At 35.0% G+C, this 27466-nt stretch overlaps 1 protein-coding gene across 1 annotated transcript in view; it reads right to left on the bottom strand.

Annotated features, from left to right (window-relative positions):
* Positions 1–27466, bottom strand: part of TBC1D22A (TBC1 domain family member 22A) — a 171424-nt gene that overhangs the window by 29896 nt on the left and 114062 nt on the right. The window contains exon 12 of the mRNA XM_069849907.1: positions 6082–6177. Within this exon, the coding sequence (XP_069706008.1) occupies positions 6082–6177 (96 nt within the window). The remainder of the gene's footprint in view (positions 1–6081; positions 6178–27466) is intronic.

Here is a 27466-nt window from a genome sequence, read left to right as displayed (position 1 = left end):
CTGCTAACTTCCAGTCATCTGCTACCAGTACTCTCAGATTAAGGAGCAACTTCTTCAGATTTCTATAGCTATAGTGTTCAAAGTCTGAAACAGCAGAACTTCCAGTTTCTTGGAACACATGAGAATATATTGAATGTCTTCCAAAAGCGCTGACAGTAGGGAATAAAATGACAGAAATGTTAGCAGTCAAGCTCTCTAAAGACAGAAAGATTTTCAAGTTCACATTTCTTAACTCTTCAATGGTTTTGTTACATTCACAGAAAAGACTCTGTTTCCACACAGGGAAGAGTGAGGGTGCAGGATCCAGAAAGGCAAAACCAGCTAATCATAGAGCTAACAGAGAAGAGGGGTAAATACTCTTGTGTTCAGAAAACTAATCTGTACAAAACCTAATTAATCTAATAGGCAGAAGACTGACCATTGGTATCAACAATTGCCCTCACTCCCCAAAAGTGATGACAAATGCAAGGAAAAAAACTAAAAGGGCAAGCTCATGTGCTAAATAGGACTTGAAATATCAGTAGTGTATGCTTACCATAAATTAGAAGATATTAACCTGGGTCTTCTCTACTTTTTATGTGAAATAAGGGGGCAAAGTATTCAAGTGAGCTGAGATTTAGGAAGAGTGGCAGATAGTAATGAGCCTTCGAACCCTGCTCTGATTCTCATCAAGTGGTTATTAAATGAGGGAAGGAAAGCCAAAACAAACTAAAGATGTTGACAGTGCTCTCTCCATCAGTATGTTAAAGATACACTTCAAAGTCACCGTTCCTCTGCCTTTTATTTAAATGTAGACACTGTGAAGCATTTCGCTACCTTCTAAAACAGGCATCCATCTTAAAGTTAACACATACAAACCCTAAGATTTAATCTAGGATTAAATCTAACAACAATTTCATAAGGCATAAACACTTACATAAGTAATAATAATAACATTTTCTTCAAATTTCATGGTCCATACAATGTAGGAAGATAGTGGTTCTCATTAATATTTGAACCAACATGAGGTTGTAATACTTTATCATAATTAAATGTTTGAAAAACACCAAGAGTATTTATCTAAATTTTAACAGGATAAACTATGCATACATCATTTTGGTCATAAGGTCAGTGAGGCTTACTCCCTAGTATTTACATAAAATAACGATTAAAGAATCGTTATTTTAAAGACTATCTAAATCAGAATAAAAGACAGTTATTAACCCAAAGATCTAATGGCTCAAGTTAAAACAAGAGACAAAAAATTCAAAGAATGGTAAAAAGAAGCAGCACAAAACTTGCCAATGTGACTGTAAGTGCTATTAACAGACTCGAGCCTACCTGCCAATCTATTCTGGGTATTGCAGAAGAAAAGATCTTACATAAGGATTCAGAGGAAAGTTACTTAGTTTCTGCATTAGGTGCTCCATATAAGTAAGACAGTCAACCTGGGAGATAGCACAGATACTTTCTTGCTAGCTCAAGTGCATGACAAGGCTGTCACCACTGGCTGATAAACTAGCAGTCAGGATCTCAACGGTGAATATGAAATTACATGTAAGGTGTCGGCATTAGTCCATTAAAGGCCTTGAAAGAGAAAGTGTCTAAGTTTTCCTTGGTGCATAAAGGAAAGGGAGCTAAAGGAGATGCAAAGCAAGAAAAAATGATAGACTGAAAAATGATCTTTACAGCTTCTTTGCAGTCTGGGTGAATATGAATGAAGCAAAAATGCATTTGTCAAAGCCAAAGAAAAGGACATTGCAGTAATAAAGATGTGGGTTGATGACAGCATGGACGAAAATGTCTGTTAGACAGAGAGAAAAGCCTGTAACTCAGAATCATGAACAAGAAAAAAAATCTGCAAGACAGATTCCTCACCACAACATATTAAATACATTTTTATAGCTCAGCTATGTCAACAAAATGATAACATACTTATACTGAAAAATTTGGACCAAATCTCTAATATCTAACAGTTAAACAAGTATCAGTCCAACATTACTATTAGCTTATATTCAGTTTGACAGTTGAATCTAGTCCCTGAAGCCTTGTTTCCTTACAAATCTTTCAGATATCCTGCACATGACACCATTAAACTCAACGTCCATATTTTCTATTAATATTTTAATTCTAAATATGCTCCAAATCATGCTTCAATATTTCATTACTTAGCAGCATGAACCATTCACGTCTCACGAATTCAGAAGAATTTTGGAATTATAGATGAAGTAAGGGAAATGAATAACAGTAAGTCAAAGACTAAGACATGCTGATGAATAGGAAGGTCCTCATTATTTGTATCTTTAATTACTTAAGCTAGATAGTAGAAATGAAATTAATCGCATATTTTGCACTCACATCATAAGTCACACTTTACCACATGAAAAAAATCCTGTAGCTTTTTCTATATTAAACTTGCTACTTTTTTTCTTTAGTAAAATCTGACACCAGTACAGAAACAGTGAATTAACACAGAACATGTATACCATTCACAGAAAGATCATAAGCTAAGAATGACCCATTCAATCCTATAAAACACCATATCAGTTACAAAGGAAAATCTGACCAGGATTAAAAGCTCATCCATTTACTGTCTGCCTATTGCATTCTCTGTTCCCCAACATGTGAAGTAAAAATTGCTAATCTTAAGTATGAACAGAGCTACAGAGCTACCCAAACTAGCTACGTTTGTGGAGTAGCCTATGTAGGTAAAGTGGACTCTCTCTCTCTCAAGTTGAGTACCATGAGAGAATAAAAAGCTCCAAGTAGAACTAAAACACTAACATTCTTTTCAGCAATGTATTGTACATGGGCATGAAATATTTAAAATGCCTACCTGAAAACTTGTCACCATAGTTTCACTGCTATCAAAAAGTGACCCTGGGAAATTTCAAAACTACATGTATTATACTAATTTTTGCCCTCATTACATAGCACTGTTTTACATAGCTCATTGAATTACATAGCAAATTTCACAATGGGATCAGAGCTTACTAGAAAGGTTACCAATACCTTTATTCAGCAGGATAAAATGTTAGCAACTGTAAACTCCCAAAGTAAAAAAAGAAGTTTGACATTTTCCCTCTCCCCAAATCAAATACTTTTGCATAGGACACTGCAGTTGTCCTTCATTGGCCGCTGTCCTGTATTTTACAGTAGTTAGACAGGAACAATTTATAAGGACACGGACAACTGGCATGAAATAATCTGTGAAAGTCAGGAGGTGGCAGTTTTTATAAAGCAGAGACATGGGAGAAAGAAGATTGTAATTTGCTCTAGATTTACATCACCTTTCTCCTCATTTGTCTACTGCTAAAACTTACGGTAATCTGCAAATCTCATGTTTCACATGAGGTCTACTTTGATATCTTATCAAATAGATGGCAGTAAGAATAGAACTTGTTCAAACGTTAAAATCAACGCAGCTTCTATCATGACTTGATTATCATCTTACAGTGAGAAAATTATTTTGTTAAGCTCTTTCAAAAATGAAAAAGATGGGAACAGCTTGAACACAGTTTTATAGGCTTCTGTTGCAAGTTTACATATATATGATTATTTATATACATATATGCAACATATGCATTACTGTTTCAACATCTGCAGGCCTGAATTGGTTTCTTTCTCTATTTCTCATCAAGATTTATTTCCTTTGATAGAATAATACTTAATCTTACAAATGTAAAACAAGTAGCAAGTAGTCTTCAGGTTTTATCACCCCACAGAAGTAGTCCAGGCAGCCTAACACCTTTCATTGCAAAATTTCTCTGCTACACAATAATACAGAAAAAAATCCAAAATTAAACCATGTACCCCACACACGTCATCTGTAATAAGGAAATATTGTTATGCCCAGCTGAACATTCAGTATATAAAACTATTAATTAATCTGTTCTTATGAGGAAGATTAAACACCATATACTTGTACTCATTGCTTAGGTTGTCACAAGACACACGTAAGAGAACAGAAATAAATATCTTAAGAGCAAACATTACTGTCTATCACCACCCAGTAACATTACTGATAATATACTTCAAAAAGTAATAAGAAAAAAGTACTATCACACTAAATCTTTCAAAATTGGCCTCTCAAAACCTTCTCAGTAACTCATCTGCCAAATCACATCTGATGTTCTGGGCAAATTATTCTGCCTTCCCTCCGTTAGGTTTTTAATTTTACTGAAAGCGGTCAAACAGACATGTAAAACAGCATGAATTTTCATAGGTAGTACTAAAGAACCACCAGACTATCTGACTGACAGTTAGGAGAGACTTGCCTTATCTATGTCCCATGCAGAAAAACAAATACAACACACGCTATGTGCAAGCAAAATGACTGGATCCATTTTTGATGATTCTTCTTGTGGTCTAGAGAACACTAAATTTCAGTACAAATGTTCTACAACTATGATGACTTCTGAACAACATTAATTCAAAGCAATCAAAGTACTCCAGCTGAACTTCCCAATTTTCCAATGGAGTTTAAATGCCTGCTACTTGAGCTACTACTTTGAAGACTAGGCAATGGTCTATAGCTATTATTAATAAAGCGAAAGAATAATGGATTTTATACTTGCCCATGGGAGAGAAGTATCATTTGCAGACTTGATAACACTTTAGTTTGGTCATTTTAAAAGGTCATGTTATACAATAAAGAAGGCCAAGCCTTTTAGTGCTCACATATGATAGCGATAAAATTAGCACTAATCTACAGATCCTCAAAATTAGTAATTGTATTTCTATGTGGTAAGCAAGCTCAAGCAGTCTGATAAAAGTGCTCCAGCGTGCACCTGATTTATGTACTTTATAATCTAGTTTACATAGCTTATAAAGAAATTAAAGCATAAAGAAATACTTAATTATTAAGTAAGTAAATAAATATGAACATATGCAAGGAGAAACAAAACAAATCTTCACAGTACCGTACCTTTGGATTATTATTTACTTTAAACATAGATGTAACAGATTTGCTAGAGAGGGGAAAATTCTTACGAACATTGGTGCAGGAAATCAACAGGAAAAAATTAATAGGAAGGATTAACAGTGAACAATTGTAGTTAAAAGGCATGGCTACCAACATCAAAGCTGTTTTTGACAAAGTACCGTAAATTGAGAAAATCTGACAGTGTTAGCAGGTAGTATAAATTAAAGTTGTTATGTTGAGCCTTTAGGCATTTATTTATTGCAAAGACAGACAATGAGAGTTAAAGTGCTCTGAATAAATCGTTTTATGAAGAAAGATAAAATAGATTGAAGCGATACACAAATTTACACAATGGTTCATTTGTACAGGGCAACAGAGTTCAGTCAGTTTGAGAGAAAATAAGCTGGTAATGGGCGATTTCCCTGGTGCAGGTAATACTGGGGGCTTTGCAGTATGTTTACAGTCAGCCTGTAAAAAGGACTTTAACACCTTTCAGGCATTGTATGTGTATCACAGGGTAAAATTAGACCTAAAATATTTCTATAAAAATGAACTCTCGTCACTTCACAAACCTAACTGAATTTTTACAGGGGCGTGCACACGACTCTCCTATTTACCATATTCAAATCACATTCCAAACAACTCCCTGATATGTTCTTTGCAGGAAAAATGTAGGGACCAGAAGTAAATACTCCTAAGGTCCTTTTATTTCCCACTGAAAAACACGGCCCTTATTTTCAAAGGCTGCTTCCCTAGCTTAATTTGAAAGAATGAACACCACTTTGTTGGAGTGTGCTGTTACACAATACCTATGAGAAATCATAAATAAATGTCCCCAGTAATGCCTTTAACATTAAAAAAAATCCAGTTATCTTTTCAGAAAACTTATTTGCAAAATACCAAGGGTTTACTTGTAACAACATCTCCAGAAATCATCATCATTGTCTGTCTCAGTTTAAAAGCATTTTTTCCAGAGTGGATAAAGAAAATACATCTCCTATTGCTTCTAGCCCATTACATCAAGTGTAACAGTTTTTGAGCAACTCTAACAAACAGTCAGACACTCTCAGTCTTGCTGCAACTGCTACTATTTTGCCATAAATTGATCCCCAAGTAATGCTAGGAAGCTAGATTTAATAAATACCACCCTCTGCTTGAAAAACATCCCCTTCACTTACTTGAAAATCTTTTTCTTCCAGGATCTCTTTCCTCCACCTGACAAGGAAGGCAGCACAGACGTACAAGTGGAAGTGAGAAAAACCCTCTGGTTCAGACTAGAACAAATAAAAGTATAACATCCTTTCAGTACAAGAATAATACTTTTGATCACCAGATACCTCAAGTGTATTTTTATGGCATTCACTACTAACTACAAATGTCAGCTCTCTCTCTCACATACATGTTTGTATTTCAACTACGCGAAACCTAATAATAGCTATTATTTGTAATGGAAATTAAGATGAGGTATGCATACATTTCTCATATTTAATTTCATTTCTGATGTCATCCATTAACTTACATCTGGCATGAAATATAGTATTGCCTAGCTCAGAATTGTGGTATGAGCATACACTTCATCTCCATTACTGGGAGCAAACTCTACTAGTACTAGTAGCTTTTCATTATAAATTCTGCTACAGGAAATTATTAAGCATTTTAGAAATATAGAACTTGGCCTATATTTGAGTTAGAGGTCTTTACCAAAGGAAAAAAATCTACTCGTAACAGAAAATATTTATAACTCAAATTTGTATTCAGATCTTCAGTTTTCTGTTATAGTTCAAGTCAGTTGATTCACACACTTTATAAACCTCTCATTAGAAATTAATGTTTTATGAGTATACCTTTGAATCCAGAAAAAGATTCTGATCCTGCTTTTGAAAGACTTCACTAAGTTTTCTTATACTACCAAATTAATCTTAGATTTTATTTTCTAAATGACTGAGAGCTGAAAAAATAATTACGATGTTTAATTACAAATGTGATAACTGTGAACTGGTAAAAATGCAAAATCTCATAAAAATATCATTTTAAAAGAATAATAATAAAATTTAGCTACATAATCTGACAAACGTAGGAATACTTAAACTCTGATATCTAAACAATAGTTGTAAGATCAAATTGTAGTGCTTTACAAGGATAGCAATTTTTTTTTCATACTCTACTGGTCATTTCAAAACTGCAGTTTACACTTTGGAAAAATGGTTTTCTGATTAATTAAAGGGAACTGAAACAATTTCTAATGTAAAGCACAACATGATGAAATATCTATTTTATTGCTGTCTAGAACTGTACTGTATTTAAAATATTTTACATAACATTTATAACAGTGCAACAAAGTCACCTCACTGTTACCACAAGCAGACAAGGAAAAATATTCTCCTCCGCCCCCGAGTGATAGAAGTGTATAGTATCCTACAAGGGGCTGGTACAAACATCATGCTAGCAGCTACACAAACCACAGATCATCCTGTCCATCAAATTAGTAAGAGTCAAGAAAAGAGATAATGACAATTATTTGCAGAGAAATTTTAAGTTTAAAAGTGTACTTGGAAATGAAAATAGAAATTATTTAATTTTGGAACCAGAAAAGGAAGATTCCAATTATAAAATTCTGCAATATTTTTCCTGCTCTAGGAAAACACTCTACTTGAATAACATTGTAAAATCCCAGGACAGACAAAGCATGTGGTAATTTTAACTAGACTTCTCTCTAGGGTTTGTCTTAATCAGAAAAATCAAAGTCCAATTTACAATATTAAATCCAGAGTTTTACAGGATCATGTACTCACTGTCATCCTCCTGAAAAACCCACATCTTGTACTTAAGTGTTGGCATTTCTCTTGGGATGTAAAGTTACCGTATACAAAAGCATAAAATCATATCTCAAGAAGACATACTTGTAAGCAAAGTGCTGCTACCACTTATCAGATACTATAGTGGAAATATTTAAATAATGAAACACAAATGCAAAAAAAATCAGCAAGCCAATTTAAGACAACAACTGTACCACTACTTTATTGTGTAAATAAATCTACAGAACACACAGTATTTTTTTCATTCAGTCTTTGATATTATTTCATAACATTTTCATCTCCAAAAGGAGAAAAAAAAATTCTTTAAAATTAAATGTAGAAACAGCACTTGTGGTCTATTTTTCTCAGCACTGAAGTGCAATTTCTCTCTTTTAATATTAATTTATAAAACTCCCTTCCAAGTAGTAGACTTTAACCATATATGAAAAGTTTAGATTATTTTGGAATGCACTTCATAATCTCATAGAAGTGACAAACTTTCTGCAAATTTGGAAGACAAATGGAGTAGTAATGTTCAATGACAATAGACTGTGTTTAAGATTAAGTCAGCAGTCTGTACAAGAAAATACTAACATATTTTCCAGAAGTCTCCCACAAGGACAAGAGGTAGCGATCTTGAGACTATCCCCAGTTGTTTATAGAAGAGCTCATCAGCTGCTTCTTCTTGTCTGGGTGGTCTAAAACAGACTCCCATGACAATATCCACCTTCTTGTGGGCTCCTCCCACAGGCACTCAGACCCATCCTCACCATAATCGAGCTCAAAGGTATCAAAGCACTCTATAACATGGAGGGCTACCCCGCCTCTTCTCCGACCCTTCCTGTCCCGCCTGAAAAGTTTATACCCCACCATAGCTGCACTTCAGTTATACGAGTCATCCCACCACGCTTCCGTGATGGCAATGACATCGTAGTCTCCTTGCCCTACAAGAGCTTCCAATTCTTCCTGGTTATTGCTCATGCTGAGTGCATTGGTGTAAATGCACTTCAATTTCCAATTGACTGGTCCTTGGAATAACTGACACCTCAGTGCCAGTTTCATCCTTCCCGTCAACCAGATGTACTCACCCCCACTTGCTCTGTGGTGACATACGGGCAGTCCTTGCAAGCACAACATCTCTTAGTCACTGGAGTTCCACATCCGGGCTCGTTCCTGACTAGACTGGCCTTGTCCCTCTCCCTGTTCACATCTAGTTTAAAGCTCTGTTGATAAGCCTAGCCAGATTTTTAGTAAGGACTTTAGTCCCCCTAGGAGACAAGCGTACCCTATCCCTAGTAAGAAAACCTGGGGGTGCGTGGGCCACCCCATGATCAAGAACCCAAAGCCTCTCTCCTCACATCAGGCACAAAGCCAGGTATTAATCAAGTGCTTCTTTTTGACCTCTTGCTCCTCATTCCTTAGCATTGGAATGGAGCTAAAACTGGATTGAAATTGCTGAGCAGATACACAGAAGTACATAAATACTGTGAGGGTAGATTAAGAAAGAGGAAGACTATTTTTGCAGATGAAGTAGGAAGATTGAAGAGTCTGCAGTCAGGAAAAAATATTTTAAATCAGTATTAATTAGGATATTTTATGTATGGGATTATTTGTTGAATATAGTAAAAGTTTACATTTCTTTAATGACATGACACAAGCAGGAAAGATGGAACTGAAAGAAACTTTGTTTGGTATTAACATATACCAATCCTCCTTTCTTCCCTCCATTCATCCAATGTCACAGAAGGGGGTAGGGTTAAAAAAGTCTCTCTGAATGCAGCATTTTCACTTTCAAAGTCAATGTGCTGCTGGCAAAACTGTTTATTTTGCTCTCTCTTACAGACTCACAAAACAATATTACAGAGGTAGTCAAATTAGATCAGAGCATTCTTTCTCTGTGGTAATAACCTAAGATTCTGATTTTAAGTACAAGAATTCATTCTATTCTCACATAGTAAAGAAAATTCGTCCATAGCTAGAAAATCGAGATAGCTGGCTTAAAGAAAAGAAAATTAAAAGCAAGAAACTTCAAGACTACAATACTGGAAACTGAAAATGTTTTTTAGGAATTGCAGAAAAAAAAATAACTGGAAATATACAAAAACCTTGTATTTTTTCTTGAGGTTTTTCTATTCAACTTTTTTTTGTTCCAACACAATTTCTTTCAGCCCTTTTAAATGGAATCAAATAGGTTTAAATATGCAATTCATTAGAGAAAAAAATGCATATCCCCCTATAGATTTAAGAATTCATCATGCTTCAGAGATAAATCTAGGCTACAAAGTATTTCCAATGGATAGTTTTAGACAGTTTTGGAAATTGAGTAAAAGAGCTAATGCATAATTGCCTTTTCTAACACCTGCTACCTGTTATAGTTTTCCATTTGTAGCTCCTGAAGTTACAAACAGTTTGATCTCTAAATGCACAGAAACACAGGCTACCAGCTAAAAGCTATTTAAAATCAAATATAAACAATGACCTTGATCTAAATATTTTAGCAAAAGATCGCAAGGCAGATGTACAACTTTCCAGAAGACTTATTCTGAACATATTACAGACAACTCAGAGCACATTATCTAAGAACCATCTGTCATTATCAATAAAAATCATTTAGATTGTTAATATCACAAATATATCATTGCCCTGCAAATGCTGGATCTCCTCTGCAGCTGAAATGAAAGGCATTCTCATGCACTCCCCAAACTTCTTGAATTAGACAATCACTGAAAGAATGTAAGTTTTGTTGTATGGCAAGCCTGATTACTGTCTAGTCAATGATTAGTCCAACCTGCCTCCAATATTCTGGATAGTTCAGCATTTAGGGAGAGTAATATCTCTTGGTATCATATTTGCTGATAGAGTAAATACAATATGTGATTATTTTTTAAGTACTCAAAATATTAAAGTGATGAAATTGAGCCAGGGTTAGGTATTAAAGCAACACATTTCACACACAATTAACGACTCAGACACAAGGAGTTCAAAATACTTTATGATTACAGGTGAATAAAGCAAGTTTAGGGAACCTCATTTTTACTACATTACAAAGAGCAGATACTTAAAACCCTTTACAGTGAAATTAATTTCTCCAAAATTATACCAGTAAACTATGACAGAAAAAGAGAAAGAAGCCACTACAGAACATCTTGGGAAGTGGAATGGGTTGGCTGCTCCTCCAAGATTTGCCTAGGCACAGACTCAATCCACTGTCAAAACTGAGACTCAGAATTCAAACCTGAGAAAAAACACAGCACAAGCACACCACGGAGAGGTCCATCAGCGTAACCATCCTGCCACCAGGAATGATCAACAACAGCAGATGACTGAGAGAGTGAAAGCATATGGCACTATCACCTCAGACTACTGATCCCATTTTAAATGATTTCATGCACAGAGGTGGCCTAACACAATCTCTAGAATATGTTCATTTAATAGATTTGTCTACTTATCTGCCCAAAGCTTTTTGCAACTGTAAGCTTTCTAGGTAGCCACAAAGTCCTGCAGCAAAGAATTTCAAAATCTAAGCTATATAGCATGACTGTTTTAAACCCAACTTTACCTAGTTTCATTCAAAGCTGTTCAGATAACACACTGAGAGCATTAACAACCACTTCATGTTCACTTTATTCAGTCCTTTCATCTTTCCTTCTCTCGAGCAGACTAGATTTTTTTCATCTGTTCCACCATTCCACTCATACTGATTCTATTATCCTTCCTCAGCCTTCTTAAACATCATTTTCTTTATTTTTCTGATTTTGAAATGAGGCCCCAACTGTATACAGAATATAGGACGCAGAAATAATACAACTATCACAACTGCATAATGATATTTTGTTCTTCTTCCCTTTACCAGAAATTCCTAGCCTTTGATTGTTTTTAATTCTTTGTTCTTGACTGCTACTGAATTCTTATTTTCCTCTTGCGTTTAAGAGTAGAAAGCTAACTTGAAGCCCATAATTACACTGATAAAGTCAGGATTGTTCCAAGCACACACATAATATCACTTTATATTTGTCCACACAGAGTTTTACCTTTTCTGTCTGCTTGTTTACAGAGAAAAACCCAAACAGTTCAGCAACTCCATGGCGTCAACTTCTCCCCTTTTCTACTCTGAATAACCAAGAGCTGGCAGCAAACTTTATCTCACTCCTATATCCCTTTTCCAATCACTTCAGCAGAAACAGCTAAAGCTTCATCACATATTGTAGAAAAATTACATGTGATTTCCTTCAATTTTGAAACCTGCCTGTTTATTCCTACCATCTGTTTTCAATCTTTCAGACAGTCATTACCCATACAAGGGCATTCCACGTAACTCCATAGCAGTGTTTTTTCTTTAATAACCTTTAGTGAAGAGCCTTCTTCGCTGTTCTCAGCAATCTCAATAGGCTAAATCAACATGGTGCATATGTTCACTGGCTCTTAAAGCTTTGCAAGGTGTGATTTCTTGCTACGAAAATCATGATAACATTTTCTTAAAATTTCATATTTACTCATGGTGAAAGAATATTATGATTAAGTTTAGATATCATCGTAACGCAGTCACATAAATCTTGTCCAGTGTCTTTCAGAAGAACACTTCAAAGTTCACAACTGGTTTCATTGTACACAGCAGCCTACTTAACAATTCATATAGGATCATCACCTACTACTGCACGTCAATTTTACATTCGGTTATATAATTAAATTCTGATTAATCTGTGGTACTAAAAATTTAAATTTTAGTCACGATACATATTAAAAAGTATTTTACACTTACATAAAAATATCTATTAATGTTTACTTTTGTTGAGTTAGCACATTTTGGACTGCCTCCTAACATTGCTTTTGTTTTGCCACGACTATTACCAAGGGGATGATCCCAAAGGCTATAAGAGAACTACAGCACTGGTCTAAACTGGATCTAATTTGACAATAAAAGCAACAAAGCTGGATCATTTATGTTTAAAAAACAAACCAAACCCCTACCTTATTTATATGCAAAGCCTGTAAGTAGCTGTTTCTAATGCAAACATCCATCAAATAATAGGAAAATTTACAGGTTGCTTTGATTCTTTCCTTAAAAAAAAAATCTGATTTCATAGCATTTTAAATTTGTAATGGCAACTAACATTCTCATGTCATAACAGCAAGCTAGCAAGCTAGAGGTATCTGGCACAGCCAAAACACCATGTAAAAAAACCCCAAACCAACAAAAACCAAACCAAACAACAACAAAAAAAATCCCACCTTTACAAGAACTGTACTCATATTTCCTATTTCTGGTGTTGAATGTTCAAAAAAATTATCTTACAATGTTCTATTAGATTTGGCTGATTTATGCTGAAAACTGGCTAAAGATCAGTTTTCACAACAATATAGTAGTTGGCCTCTGTGGTCTACAAAAGAACAACTCAGAAACAGTTCCCAAAAGAAGACGAGATATAAACCTCTTTACTATTTACTTGATTTATCCAGTCTCCCACTAATTACTTAATTTTAAGAAGCATCTTTCATATAACTTTTCACATTAGCTTGTGGAGTTTAAAGTACTGTCCTCTTCACTTGCTAGTATGTTCGATTCAAATACAATAAAAAAAAAAACAAACAAACATCAAGTGTATAGTTGACTTTTTTGTCCTAGCTTTTCCAGGATTTGCCTGTGGAGAAAAAAATGCCATGTTTTTTATTGTTTTGTTTAAAGAATTCATCATGACATTTTTAAAGAGTTCATCATGACTAAACTGTCAGGTGGATTGTGACTCAATAAAGCACCTTCACATCTGATACTGAAATGTCGGGGGGGGGGGGAAATTATTTATCTCGTCATTTATTACTTTCACATACATGAAAGTTACTAGATCTTAGCGAAGGAATGCAGCTTTTTATGCAACTCCTTTATAGCCCTTTGTTGCTGAATTGGATATTTACAGAAGAAAGTGGAATAAGGCAGTTTTCTTGGAGAATGCCTTCAATACAAACGCAAGGTGATGCTGAACTCCACAGAGAGAACCATCACATTTTGCAACACTTATTTCCATTGTTATTTTGAAAAGAACCTAGATATAGATGGAAGAATTGCGCATAGTGAAACTATTAGAAAGTTTATTTATTTCTGTAGTTTCCCATTTTAATAAGCTGCTTCTCATCTGCAGAGAAGAGCGACCATATGTTGTTCTTCATACTTACAGGAGAGAATATTACTTTATCTCCTGCATAAATGCAAACAACTTCCATTTTACCTATGAGTTACAGTTAGGCAGAACATGGCAAGAATAGGGACATGGCACTGTCAGCATGAATTTGACCAGTGATAATCCATCACTGCAACTTCAGCTAACAACAAAAAATGTAAGAGTGAAGGATAAGATATAAAACCTCAATCTAATATAAATATTTATGGTTCCTCTAGTAGAAAAAAAAAATGCTTCCTGCAATTTTTCTTCCATTTACATATTTAAGATCAAAATTGTCTAACCTTTCAAGAGATAAGAACTGCAGAAACAGCAGCAAGAACTATTCCAGGCTAGTTTCAGTGCATTAAAAAATAACAGCGACATAACATTGTAAGTCCCCTTAAACAGCAGGGGAAAATTTACACTGTTGAGGTTTCAGAGAGTGCTTGATTACTTAAAGCTTTTTTTTTTCTTTTGTTCACCATAGGTAATGTACTAAAGAACAAAGTATTTTGGTTACAGCCAATAATACAGTACCTAATTATCTTACCAAGCCATGTTGTTATAGAATGACTCAAAGTAGGGAGTCTCTATGTAATTAACACTGATCACCATTATGTCCTTTACTTCCTCCAAAAGCATAAAAAACAAGCACACAAGGTATTTTGTTTCTTATGTGAGTATAAAGCTGAAGCATACATTTCCCTTCATCCCTTAGTCCTAAGTAATTTCCTCAAATTACACAAACTGTCACAGGATATGAGAAGATGACACTACCAACAGTCTTTTCAAAAACTACACAGGATTGAAATCCTTAACCATCTAGCTATTTCCCAGAAATTTCATTGTGCATCATTAATTCACTCAGATGTCTCCCACTGTAATTTTAAAATCCCTCTTGCATGAGTGAAGTTATGGAAGTACTGACTAGGTTGTTATGGAAAGGCTGAGGACCGGTAAGATAAGGATAAAACCAAAAGTGACAGACTAGTTTCCCCTCCCAGCACAGGTGAAGTTGAAGGAAACATTTTCTAAAAGCTGCAGGCTGTTTCTTTTTTAATAGGTTACATGGCAGATTTCTGTGAAAACCTCCAGACAAAACATTTTCAAAAGCATTTATACTTGGGATACCAAAATTTAAATCCCATCTTTCTTTCATCTACATTCACTGACAGAAAGAACATTTCCTGCAAAGACTTCTTTTATTTTAAGCTAGGCTTAAAGCTGGGCTTCAATTACTCAGACATGATTGTCCAGCTGGAAAGAAATTTGTTTTGATGTTTCCTTCTAATTAAGATCATATTCATTCTATCTGAAATCACTAATTTAATTTGAACTTAAATATTTAAATTCCTTCTCAAGTAGTGACTTGAAACCAATAAGTTGTCCAAAACTGTGGTAGAAAAAAGCAAAGCTGTATCACACCAAAACCAAAACTGCTTTTATTCACAGAATTCTACTTAAAGATATGACTTACCCTACAATGCACACACTTAATCTAAATCATTAGTAAAAATATTCTGCAATTGATTTAATTCTGAAGAACTTTGCTGTAAAGCAACATATTTTTACATAAACATTAACCTGCTTTAAGCAGACTACTGATTTGAAACAAGGACGGGCACCAATGATTAAAAAATATTATGGAAACTTTTCCACATGTGAGCAGAACTTCAGCAGATGAAGTAAATCAAAGCCAAATCATACTTCCTCAATAACATGCTTTTAAAAGGCAAATGAGCACAAATAAGCACTATGACTGATATTTACTAAACTAATTCCCTATTTCACCTTTTGAATTTCTGAATTATTTACCTCATGTATAATTTTAATTATTTTTGCAGTTCATTCCCAGAGAACCTTGATGCTGGGAAATTAATTAATGGACACAATAGAAGAACTGTCAGCATTGTTTAAATACAATTTCAGCACTGGCCTCATTTACATGTATCCCTTTATTCTAAACAATAAGGCTGTTGGATTTTTTTGTATGAAATTGTTAATTCATTAAAAAGAGCACAATGATATCCTCTTCTGCAGATATTCATCAGTTATCACATTTTGCTGAAATACAGAAACCTTGCTCAAGACAACCACTAGAGCTTTTAGCCCACAGATTTCAAAGATACTGGAATAGCTATATGAGAGTTGTATAATTGTTTGATTAATTGGCTTTAGCTTTATCATGTAATTAGCTTTAATAAAAGCTAAATTAGATATTCAAAGCAGATCTATAAAAAGTAAAAAGTGTTAGCTTAACCTTTCACAACTGAAAAAGAAATATTTGAACAACCGTACAAATACGTATTTATACTGAAAGACAAAACCAACATCTAAATAACAGTATAAAAAACTAAAAGTTGCTGATTCCAGCTTCTCAGCAAATAACACGAATATGCTTACTGACATACCACCAACATGTAATGCAAAGAAATCCTCTCACTGAGTACATCCGAGAGCCACTTATGTGAGTTCCAGAAACAGAGGCATATTTCTGATCATCCATATTCCTCTAGAGACTAGGAAATAGTTGGAACCAGTATTTTCCTCCACTTGCTGGCCTCAAAATCTCAACACTTACTCATGAAAATACTGCTTCCTTGCAAAGCAACACTATCTGAATTACCCTCTACATCAGGATGACAATGCAGCTGAATGTGTAATCTTAGTTCATGATCATCTAGTCGCAAAAAGCTTTTCGTGATCAGATGTCTACATTACAACATTCCTTAGCCTACATGCTTTATACTTCATTCAGCTTCTATTAAAACTAACATACTTATAATGCCACAGAAACTAAAGTAGGTAGACGATGAATGTAGCAACATCTTCAACAGCTAAAGAGATAAAGAAAAGCACAACATCTGAAAACATTTCTCAGCTGCTCTTCAGCTACATCCAGCACCCAGGCTTTACCATCGTGATTCTGCAAAAGTGCAGGTTTATCAAAGGGCTCATGTCAAATGCACCTGAAAAACCAACACCATAACTCATTCAAAGTATCAGAAAATACCTACTCATGCTCAATATCACAGCTAGAAATGTTAATAATGCATGTATTTTAAATGAATTTGTTAAGATACTTGATAGCTATTGCCAGGAGCTCAATTTTGTCTGGCTGAATAAGATAAGCTGCTTATTATCTAAACAGTTAATACAAAAGACCCATCAAACTCATCAAAACCCCATCTTTTAAGACCACTTCTATTGCCACCCATCAACTAGTTAGCACAGAAACAAAAAAATAGTAATGACTGGGTGCAGCACTGCTGAACTCTGACCAGAATGAGATACTGCATCCACTAAATATAATTGACTTTATTAGCTTCAACAAAAATAGTTCCTGGAAATAACACTGTTGTTCTGAAGATGCCAACATCCCAATGGGTACCATGGCCTACTCAGTAATTAAACATCTCTCGCAACACTGACTCAAAATGCTGAAAGTCAAAACCTTGTGGACAGCAGATCAAGTCAAAGTCTGCACTAATAATCAGTTTTCACAATGGATCACTGATTGAAGACAGTGGCATGAAACAAAAGGCTTATGGGGGAATGGCAATACACCTGTAGAGTTGTTGCAATCTGCTTTATCGAGGTTCTCTAGAGGATAACTTTGATGCTACTACTCATCTCTGAAAACTAAAGGTCTGCCTTGACCCTGAAGAGCACTGAGCAATTACCAGTCAGTAATGCTCTCATACTTTCCTCTAGCTCAGGTGTATCACTAATCATCAATGTTTTCTTTAGCACATAGACTGCAACAGCTTTGTTGAAGGAAAAAGCTCCTACAAGAATAACCTATAGCAGTGTTACTGAAGAAAAAAGTAGCAGAAAGTAAAGGAAATTTTAAGATATTACCACTTCCATAACCACCTAAATAATTTGAAAAGCCCTATTTCTACAACTGCTTCTGCCATACCGACAGCCTCAGGTGACCAGTACAGTTTGTTGATTTACATATTTGACATGACATCACCAGATATCATGCTATTTTTCTTTACATAAGCTTTTGGAGCAACTTTCCACTAATCCATGTCAACATTTAAAGGGCTCCATCTTCAGAACCAGTACTGAGACACTTCAAACAGCAGACAAAGAGAGCAAGACTGCCCTAATCGCTACCCTCCACAGTCTTAAGCTGCTCAAAATAAGAGGACAGGTTGATCCAAATAAAAGCCTTTCAGCTAAATGCAGAATCTTCAGGTAACATCTATATATTACTTCTGCAAACTCTTCAATCAAGAACCACTGACCAAATTGTGACATCTCATCTGGAGTACTGTGTCCACTTCTGGAATTCTCAACATAAGAAGAATATGGAACTGTTGGAATGGGTCCAGAGGAGGGCTACAAAAATCATCAGAGGGATGGAGCACCTCCCATAAAAGGACAAGCTAAGAGAGCTGGGCTTGTTCAGCTTGGAGAAGAGAAGGCTCGAAAGAGATCTTATAACTACCTCTGAGTACCTGAAAGGGGCTATGGGAAAGCTGGGGAGGGACTGTTCACAAAGGTTTGTAGTGATAGGACAAGGGGAAATGGGTATAAACTGGAGAGGGGCAGATTTACGCTTGACACAAGGAAGAATTTCTTCACCATGAGAGTGGTGAGGTACTGGAGCAGGTTGCCCAAGGATGTTGTGGCTGCCCCATCCCTGGAGGGGTTCAAGGCCAGGCTTGATGGGGCCTTGAGCAGCCTGGTGTATAGGAGGTGTCCCTGCCCATGGTAGAGGGGTTGGAACTAGATGATCTTTGAAGTCCCTTCCAACCCAAGCTATTCTATGATTCCACTGAAACAACCTGGGCACCGCATACTGAATTAGATTCCTAAATATCACTTCAAATTTTCAGAAGTGTTTTAAAATTTATTTATTCAAGAGATTGCCTACTGAGGTTGTAAATGACTCTTACTGGATTTTACTATTATAAAAGAAAGTACATTTCTACATAATTTTCTTCAAATCTCTTTTAAGTTGTAACAAGCAACAATAAGACAATCATAAAAAAAAAAAATTACGCTGCCAGGCTTCAGAATGAATTTTATCAACAAAATGAATATGAAAGGAACAAATATTTATCAAAACAATTCAGCTTCTAAAAAATTACAACAGAAACCAAACAAAATATTACCTACCCAAGTTATGAACTAAAATAATAGGCATATCTATTAACAGATGTATCATCAAGATGTAATTTGTTACTGCATCTGTTCTTCAGCTTTATAATATTTTTCAAATGAATGAAATAGACCTTTCCCACATAATTTTGCTGGTAACAATGAAGACTGAAGACTCTGAACCTCTAGGCTTTTTAAAATCTGACTAGAATATACCCCCAAATATGGGAAAGAAGGATGTCAAACTGTGTTTTCAAACAGACTTATGTCAATACCAATGTTTTAATAGCTCAGATATCATTTAAACTGTAAATACAGCTTATTTTGACATTTAGCTACAGAAGATTTGACATCTAGCTACAAGATTTTTGACGCAGCTTACTCATCAGTTACTTTGTATACATGGTGATTCCTCAATTTCCAAACACTCTAAATTAATATCAAAATTATAAATGATGTAGAAAAAAAGTTAAATAAAATTAAAACATGTACTGCAATTAGATTTTCCATACCTTACACAAAAAATTGTACGCTGAGATTTTATGATGGCCAATACTGATCATCTACTATCATTCTGGAAAACTGTTTTCTGTACACATTATTTTTCAGGTTGCTGTTCAAATTACCAGTATAAAAACTCTGCCGTCACAGAATGGCTCTATGGAAAAAGGAAGCTCGCCACATACTGACAGAGTCTGTAACTTATTCCAGTCAAAACAAAGGCAGTACAGTACTATTAGCTGGAAGAAACACGCTCTAACTAAACAATGTGCATTGCAAAATGAGATGTGAAAGAAATCAGCTCACATGAAGTTCTAATGAAGATTTACGCACTGAAGAGACGCTGAGAGCCATGCAGAAACTGCTTGTCCAGACACAGGGAAAGAAACAGTGGTGTTAAACCACTGATTCCAGAAGTTTTACAGTTCTTGGGATGAGCAAGATGAATCCTGGACACCTTTCAAGAATCTGCATTTGCCACATAACTTTCATACAGCAAGGACTATCATGAACATTTCTAGGGCTGTTGATTTTTTTGTCTTGCCTCAATAAAGCATAGCTAGTCTTAGAAGACTGAGAAAAGCTTCCGCATGCTTGAGATCTTAAACTATGTACCGAATTAATAATCTTTTCTGAAAAATAACATGGTGCTGCTACTATGGAGACAGGCAGGAAACAAAGGTTGTCTCGCCCTGCTCATTAAAAGCCTACAAGGATCCAGACTGCAGAGCTCCATTTCCATAAAGGGTACAAGGACCAGAGACAAAGAGAATATAAAATTAAAAGAAAAAAGTAATTATTCAGTTTGAATGAAAGAAACTAAGAATGCATATGTAATAACACAGGACTCAATATCACATGGAAGGGAATCTACAAGACACCAAACTCAGAAACTTCTTTACTACATCCCTAGTTTACATAGGAATTATTTAGAGATTATACTAATAATCACAACTAAAACTTCAAAAATAAAAATACTGCAATCATACAAACATTTAGTCTGCAGTTAAATATTTACCTTCAAAAAGTGATAAGACATCATGCAACAAAATGTATTTCAAACTAGATCTTATGGAAGACTCAACTAAATTGAAGTTTTAATTATGAAAATGTATTATTAAAAAGTAGGTGTTGGGTTATTTAAAAATAAACTAACAGCACATCACTCCCATAAAAGCATTTTTTCCTGAAATATTGTAATGAAATTAAAACATACCTAAGAAACAACATCCCTCTATCTGCAATCTAGGCTTTAAAAAAGTATCATTAATGAAAGTTGTTTATAACTTTCAGAAAGGACAGATTGATTTGTTTTCCCACTAACACACTGTTTTTCTGCAGGTTTGATAAATTACTACAAACAAAGAAAGAATCCTGTTAGAAAGAAGAAAAATCTGTTTATTAATAAACAGAGAGACAGGAAGATTATTAGAACTCTAAGTCTCAATCACGACAATGTTACTCTTAATTCTGTGAACAGGTATTTGAGCACAAAGCATAAGATTTTTTTTTCAGCTACATGAGAATTTATTAGAGGATAATCAGAAGATGCCCTTTTTGTTGATCTAACTTGTATTTAGTAATATATACAAAACTTTCAAAAGATCTGTTCTCCATTTAATGGAAAGGAAAAGAAAGCAGCAGATTGTTCAGGTTATATGAAAATTTTCACCCACAGGCACAGGCACTTCAATTATCATCTCAACAGTTTTATCTACTGGACCATGTTTCCCAAATAAAATAAAGTATTTATTTCTGCCTAGAATGCAAAAAGCCCTACTGTATAGTTTTTTATATCTACTTAGCTTATTCAAGGTGTTATTACTATTTCCTAAATCACTACATAAAACTTGCATTTCCAACACTACATATTGTGTTTCATAAAAATTCTATTAGAAAGAAATTCAGTGCAAATATAACTTGGAAGCATCATTTCCATTTATTACTTTTCATAATACCTTTTTCATTCAGAGGTATCGACATAATCTACAGAATTACTGACATTGTTCTCATAGACAGATAAAGAACAAAAAAAAAACCCAGCACACTATTTAACTATTTTCATCTATCACGAACAATGGAATTTAAAGTTATACAATATTGTGTACAGTAATCATATGGATATTTACAATGATCCAATTTAAGACTACTGTGAAAGATTGTCAGCCTGATATACAAGTTTTCAGTTTCTGTGGGCTATAATCCTTTTCAAGAACAGAGATCAGGAGGTCAGGATGATGCCTTCCAAGGCAAAAAGAGAACCCTTAAGAGTTTTCGAAAACTTCAGAGCAACAGAAGGAAAGTTCCAGTTGCCACAGTGAAGACCAGAAGAAAAATTGCAGCAAAGAACTGGGGGCCTGCATCAAACAGAGTCAGAAAGACTGATGAGTGGATCGCAAAGCAAACAGAATTGGATGAAAAAAGTCTTACACAGGCCAGAGAGGGCTCCAAGGAGCTTGCTAGGAATTCAGAAAGTAATTAAGGGCACAGCTACAGCAGTTTTGGTTTAGATTACAAGCATTCTTCTAAAATATAGTATTGCGTACATTCATGTACTGAATCATAGCTCGAGCTGTCCACATATCAATTCCTGTTGCACTGCATTATTTGTCAATGCATACGCTCAAAGCTAGAAATCAAACCTGGAAGTAAATGGGCCCTACAAAGATGTACTGAATAGACATAGAGTTGCCTACAAACTCCTTTTACTTATGGTCTCTCATAAATAGAAAGAATTTTGTGACTAGTAAAGAAACTACTTATTCTAACTGTTACTTAATAAGAAACAGTCTTTAAACAATTCAAAAAGCCTTTCTGGAACACTTCTGAGTGAAAGAGGAGGAGCTGTGTTAATCCACCTCCAAGGTCAGGCCAACCTGAGGTTTTACTGAGTTTCCAGGGTCCTGTCAGACATAGTACAGGTAGTTAAGAACTAACCTCTTACACATGAAAGACTTCCTGCAAAGTTTTTGTATCTTCTATTTCCATCATCTTGAAAGAAGGAATAAATAATTATGTTAAGGGAATGAATAAGCTTAAGCAATAATAAAAATAATAAGAATAAGCTTAAGCAAATCTTGTATGTTTAACCAGTATAAAAGTCCTGTAACCAGCCTCAACGGTTACACACATTTGGTGAAACTATACCCTGTGTGTCCAACATCGTATTAAAGGAATACTGCTTAATAATCTAATTGGCATTGATTATTGAGTTTGGATTTTTCATGGCATCAATCTCTTATAAGCATAACATAAAAAAATGAGAGTCAGACTGAGAATCTGACATAATGTTCTCCATATACTCTCTCTGTAAGAAAAGACAATCAGACACAAAGCAGTTTCAAAAACATTCAGTCAAACTAAGCCACAGAAGAGTCTGCAATTTTACCTCAGCCATCTGCATCGTTCATAAGCAATGAATGCTCAATATACTGCAATAAATTCAAAGCCTTCAATCTGTCTCCTGTCACAAGAAAAATGAGAATGTTGCAGTGCAAAAGATGGGAAAAAAACTGTGAACTTCCATTAATTCCTGAAGTGGACAAATGCCTTTTGACTCCAGAATAAAACAGAATATTGTGCCCCATTTTCTTTATTCTGGTATTCAGAATTACAGAAATAATACAGCCACAACTCCAATTACCACTTTAAAATGAAGATTTCTCAGAACATTGTAAACATTTATCACATAATTCTTAGCACTCTGAAGTCAAATGGACACTACTATCCTCCCTCTAGAAAAGGGAAGTATAGCTAATTCATAATTATTAACACATGCTCTCTTTCATTATTCAATCTCTATAAGAAAGCAGGGACATGCACAATTGCTAGTCCAACCTCCAGCAGTAATGGTATTCATCAGTAATCTTCTTGTGAGCCTTTACAATGGCCCTACTACTTGACTTCAATCAGCTGTAAAGCTCCTTTATTCTGTTATCACATCAGTGTGAGAGAATGAATGCCAAGGATTGAATGCCCTCCTAAAGGAGTGCAGTCGTGCTGTTAGAATAGCAATGAGCTTCATCTGACACTGCTCAACACAGTCTTTCACACCCCCTCACTCCTGCAGAGGAATGCATGCATGACAAAAATAAATATCTGTTGAGCCCAAACACTAAGAAACATATCTACAGAATAATATAGTAAATAGAGCATATAACAGTTTAATAGAAAGAGTTGGAAGCTGATAGAAAGAATGCAATTTATAGACTTAACTGGCAGCCGGTTTGTTCCATTTGTGAGAAGAAAGGGATGGGTGGAATAATTATTCTACTAGTAAGAAAGATATTCAGCATTTCAGTACAGAATGTCTCATCTATTAATACTCAATTCTTCTTAAGCCCTTTTCATTTTTGCCGATGCAAGGACCTAAGTATAGACTTCTTCTTGCTCATTATAATTAAGAAAAGAAATCAACAGATCCAAAGCCATAAATGCAAACATTCTAAGTAGGATCTTTTGGTAGCTCAGCCTGACTCCTCCCCGTACTGTTGACTGTTATTTTATATATTTATATATTAAAAATTGCTTGTTAGGATTGACTCAGACAGTGGTCTTTTGCTTGTAATTGAAGCTACAAAAATAAAACATCAACACTCCACCATGAAAGTAAGGGGTGTTTTAACAGGAAGGACAAAAAGAGCATATCTTTCTAGCTCAAGTATAGTGGTGGATTTTCAATAATCGATATATTATAAAATGCTTTACAAAAATTATTTCAATGGTTAGTTACAATAAGCTCGACTTTCTGACTGGCTATCAAACAATCTTTTTCCTCTAGAAAGGTTATTTATACTAAATATTTTTAAAATATTGCAATCAAGACTTAATTTCATAACAATACGGAAAATACTTGTGAATATAAGATAGTATGGCTGCACACAGGTGAGCCATCAGAAAGCCTGACAAACAGAATATAGCAACTACCCTGACTGTTGTTAAGACATTCTCTTTTAAATCAACATCAGGCTGCAAGCCCATTCATTCTGTAAATCTTACACTTCATAATCTCCAAATCGATGCATTTATGCTTCAGTTTCCTTATATACACTAAGATATTCTGGGTTTCCCCCGTCAGTTAAAATTTACATATATATATATACACACACACATATATAAAGTCTTGCTTGCATGTGAGCTTATTTAAATTCCTGTGCTGTTCCATTATATATGAAGAGAAAGCATGGTGCTGCAGACTGTGAAATGCCTTTGTGTTATTTGACTAGAAGCTGATTATTCCAATAGTGCACTACGCTGTATTGTCCATTTTACACTGAACAAGAACACAGTGAAATCCCTCTGCTGTGAAGTATCTCTCAGCATCCACTCCTATTTGGACAAGCAAAGAAGAACTTTTGTGCCCCTTCTCAAGAATAAGGCATTGAAGTGGTAAGTGAATGGGCTTTCTGAACACTGGTTTGCAAAGATGAACTGACATCTCAGCATACTGGAGATACGATAAAACTTAACAAGTAACTCAACTGATGAAGTTTCCTTGAGGAGGTACAATGGTCCAGTCATATAAACAGCAATATTTCCAGTAGGAACAATGCGGGGCTAGGGAGCAGGGGGACTAAAAATCGGTGATATATAAGCTTTAACATTTAAGGTTGAATAGAATAACAATTATTTAGCTTTAAGTTTTTAGCAGCTATTCAGCTCAAGGACTCTGTAGAGAAGCTCCTGGCCCAGCCCCTAATAAGGAGCAAAACTTGCTGCCTTCAGAGAACGGCCTTAGGACTGGGAGGAATGCCAAGGACCCAGGGAGCATGCCCAAGGAACAAGATTACTGAAGTTCATAAAGAAAAAGATAACTTACTTCATCCTGCCAGTATGGGAGAAACTTCTCGAATCTAATTATAATACAAAGCAGGGGAAAGTCATTAATATGTAGTAGGCATTTATGAATATGCATGTTTTTACACTACAAGTAGCTGTTGACAAACAGAACAGTGTGCGAGTTAAGTGGATGACCCCCTCACACCCGCCGGCTTCTAAGGAGGCCAGACAGCAATCCCCTGCCTTCCCTCAGAACAGCATGATATGGAACTGCCCAGCTTTCCACACCTTGCTTAAGTATAAATATATCTAATAAACAATAAAGCTAAATAAGAGCAGGATCCTCCTCACAACCACAAGCAGAAGGAAGGAAATGAACGGCAGCTGAGATACCACTAGGCCAAAACCCCCACTGACAGGAGACCAAGAAAGCTCTCATGCCTCACACTTGGTTTCAGTAAATAACATTATTCAAACAACCAATGCTAGCCAAAGATAGTTTTCAAGAAGACATATACGTGATGAGCTAAAGACCTCTCAAGGTTGTTACCACCTGGTTTTACACAACATTAATGAACTCCTGAGCATCCACTTCATGATTAAGCACAAGATTGTGCTTGTAGTTAACACCATGTGCTTCAGTAAAGACTTCTTCAGGAAGTATGCTTCCACATGTGCTCAACACCACACCTTCAAGAACTCTTGCTAAATGTGAAGTTTTCTGAGTAAGGATTTATTTGTATTCTTGAGACCAATGAAGCAGAATAAGGGCAAAATTTAAAAAAAAAAATAAAAAAAAAAATCAAGAAATACTGCATGAGTGAATAAAACATTTAGTGAAGTTTTGATTCCACAAAGTCTACTTTTCTGCTGATACTAGCAGAATTTTGGGGCATGATACTATGAAAAAACATTTATAGCAACAAGTTGATTAATCTAGAAAAAGTTAAGATGATAAAATATGTAGAGATGCTTAAATCATGCAAATATAAACTCAAGCACATCTAAAAGCAGATACTCAATACATTTTAATACTGAAACGAGTAACAGTTAAATTCCTCATTAAAATCTCTTTGCAGTGAATAAAATTTACTACAATAAAAGCACCTGCAACACTACCCTGACTTTGCATAACTTCCTGTTAATGATCTAGACACAGTAATATGGTGGAATACCTAATAATGCCCTATTTAGTTCTAACGTAAATGAACAAACTGGAAGAAAAACAAATTTAGAATGGTTTTAAATGACTCTGAGATGAAAATTTCATTAGTTTCGCCTTGTTTTACATTCAGTTCTCTACTAGGCCACCTTGCCAAATGCTGGAATCAAATGTATGTGGAGGGCAGAGCAAAAAAAACCTATTTGAAAAACACAAGAAGGTGCATTTTGGAGTATAGTTTTTAAAGCAAATCAAGATTTACACAGAAAATGCAGGTATTGATATCTAGCAAATCAACATTTAGCATTTTTCCATTTAAACATGCAAATTAGCAGAAAGCCTACAAAGTAGTGCACCCTAATTTTGCATGTCTTGCTCTTTACTCAACTACCTATGCTACCAGGCAATTCTCCTTCATGGAGATAAGACATAAAGGAAAAACTGTTTTAATTCAACTTCATGTGCTACTCTGCATTTGAAGTAACTGAATGACTTTCTTTTTTTTTGCATTTATAATCAGAGTAATTTCCTTCCTAGTGAACAAGGGAGAAATTCTGTTATATCAAAATACATCTTCCCACAAATATTTCCCATGGGCCTGCACTGTTTCTCTGGAGTGATAACCATTCAACAACTATATTATATCAATATTAATAATATTTTAAAAAAGTTCAAAGATACTTCAAGCGTACACTATCCTGAAACTGTTTTTATAAAAAAGTTTGTAATCTTCTCCACAACAGTAATATTTCTATGCAACTTTTCTCTAATTTCATAGTCCAATATATCACCATAAATACTGATGTTTCTTCCGCACTCACTCTCTCTGAAGTAATGTAAATCAAAAGAAAGCAATGACAAATAGAGTTAAAGTAACTAAGTATGTCTAAAGTACACTAAGATAAAATACTTAGACATGCCTCTTTCCTTTATCTCTTATTTTTTCTGTTTTCATTTAAATTCTCAGTCCAACTGAGAAAATACTTATCCAATTCAAATAGATTTTCCAATTAAAAATAAACCTAATTGCAGTAGACTTAATTTTAATAATAATAAT

This window comes from Phaenicophaeus curvirostris, chromosome 1 (genome assembly GCF_032191515.1).
Source record: "Phaenicophaeus curvirostris isolate KB17595 chromosome 1, BPBGC_Pcur_1.0, whole genome shotgun sequence".
NCBI lineage: Eukaryota > Metazoa > Chordata > Aves > Cuculiformes > Cuculidae > Phaenicophaeus > Phaenicophaeus curvirostris.
The sequence above is the reverse complement of the archived record's forward strand: the minus strand, read 5'-3'. Positions and strand labels throughout refer to the sequence as shown.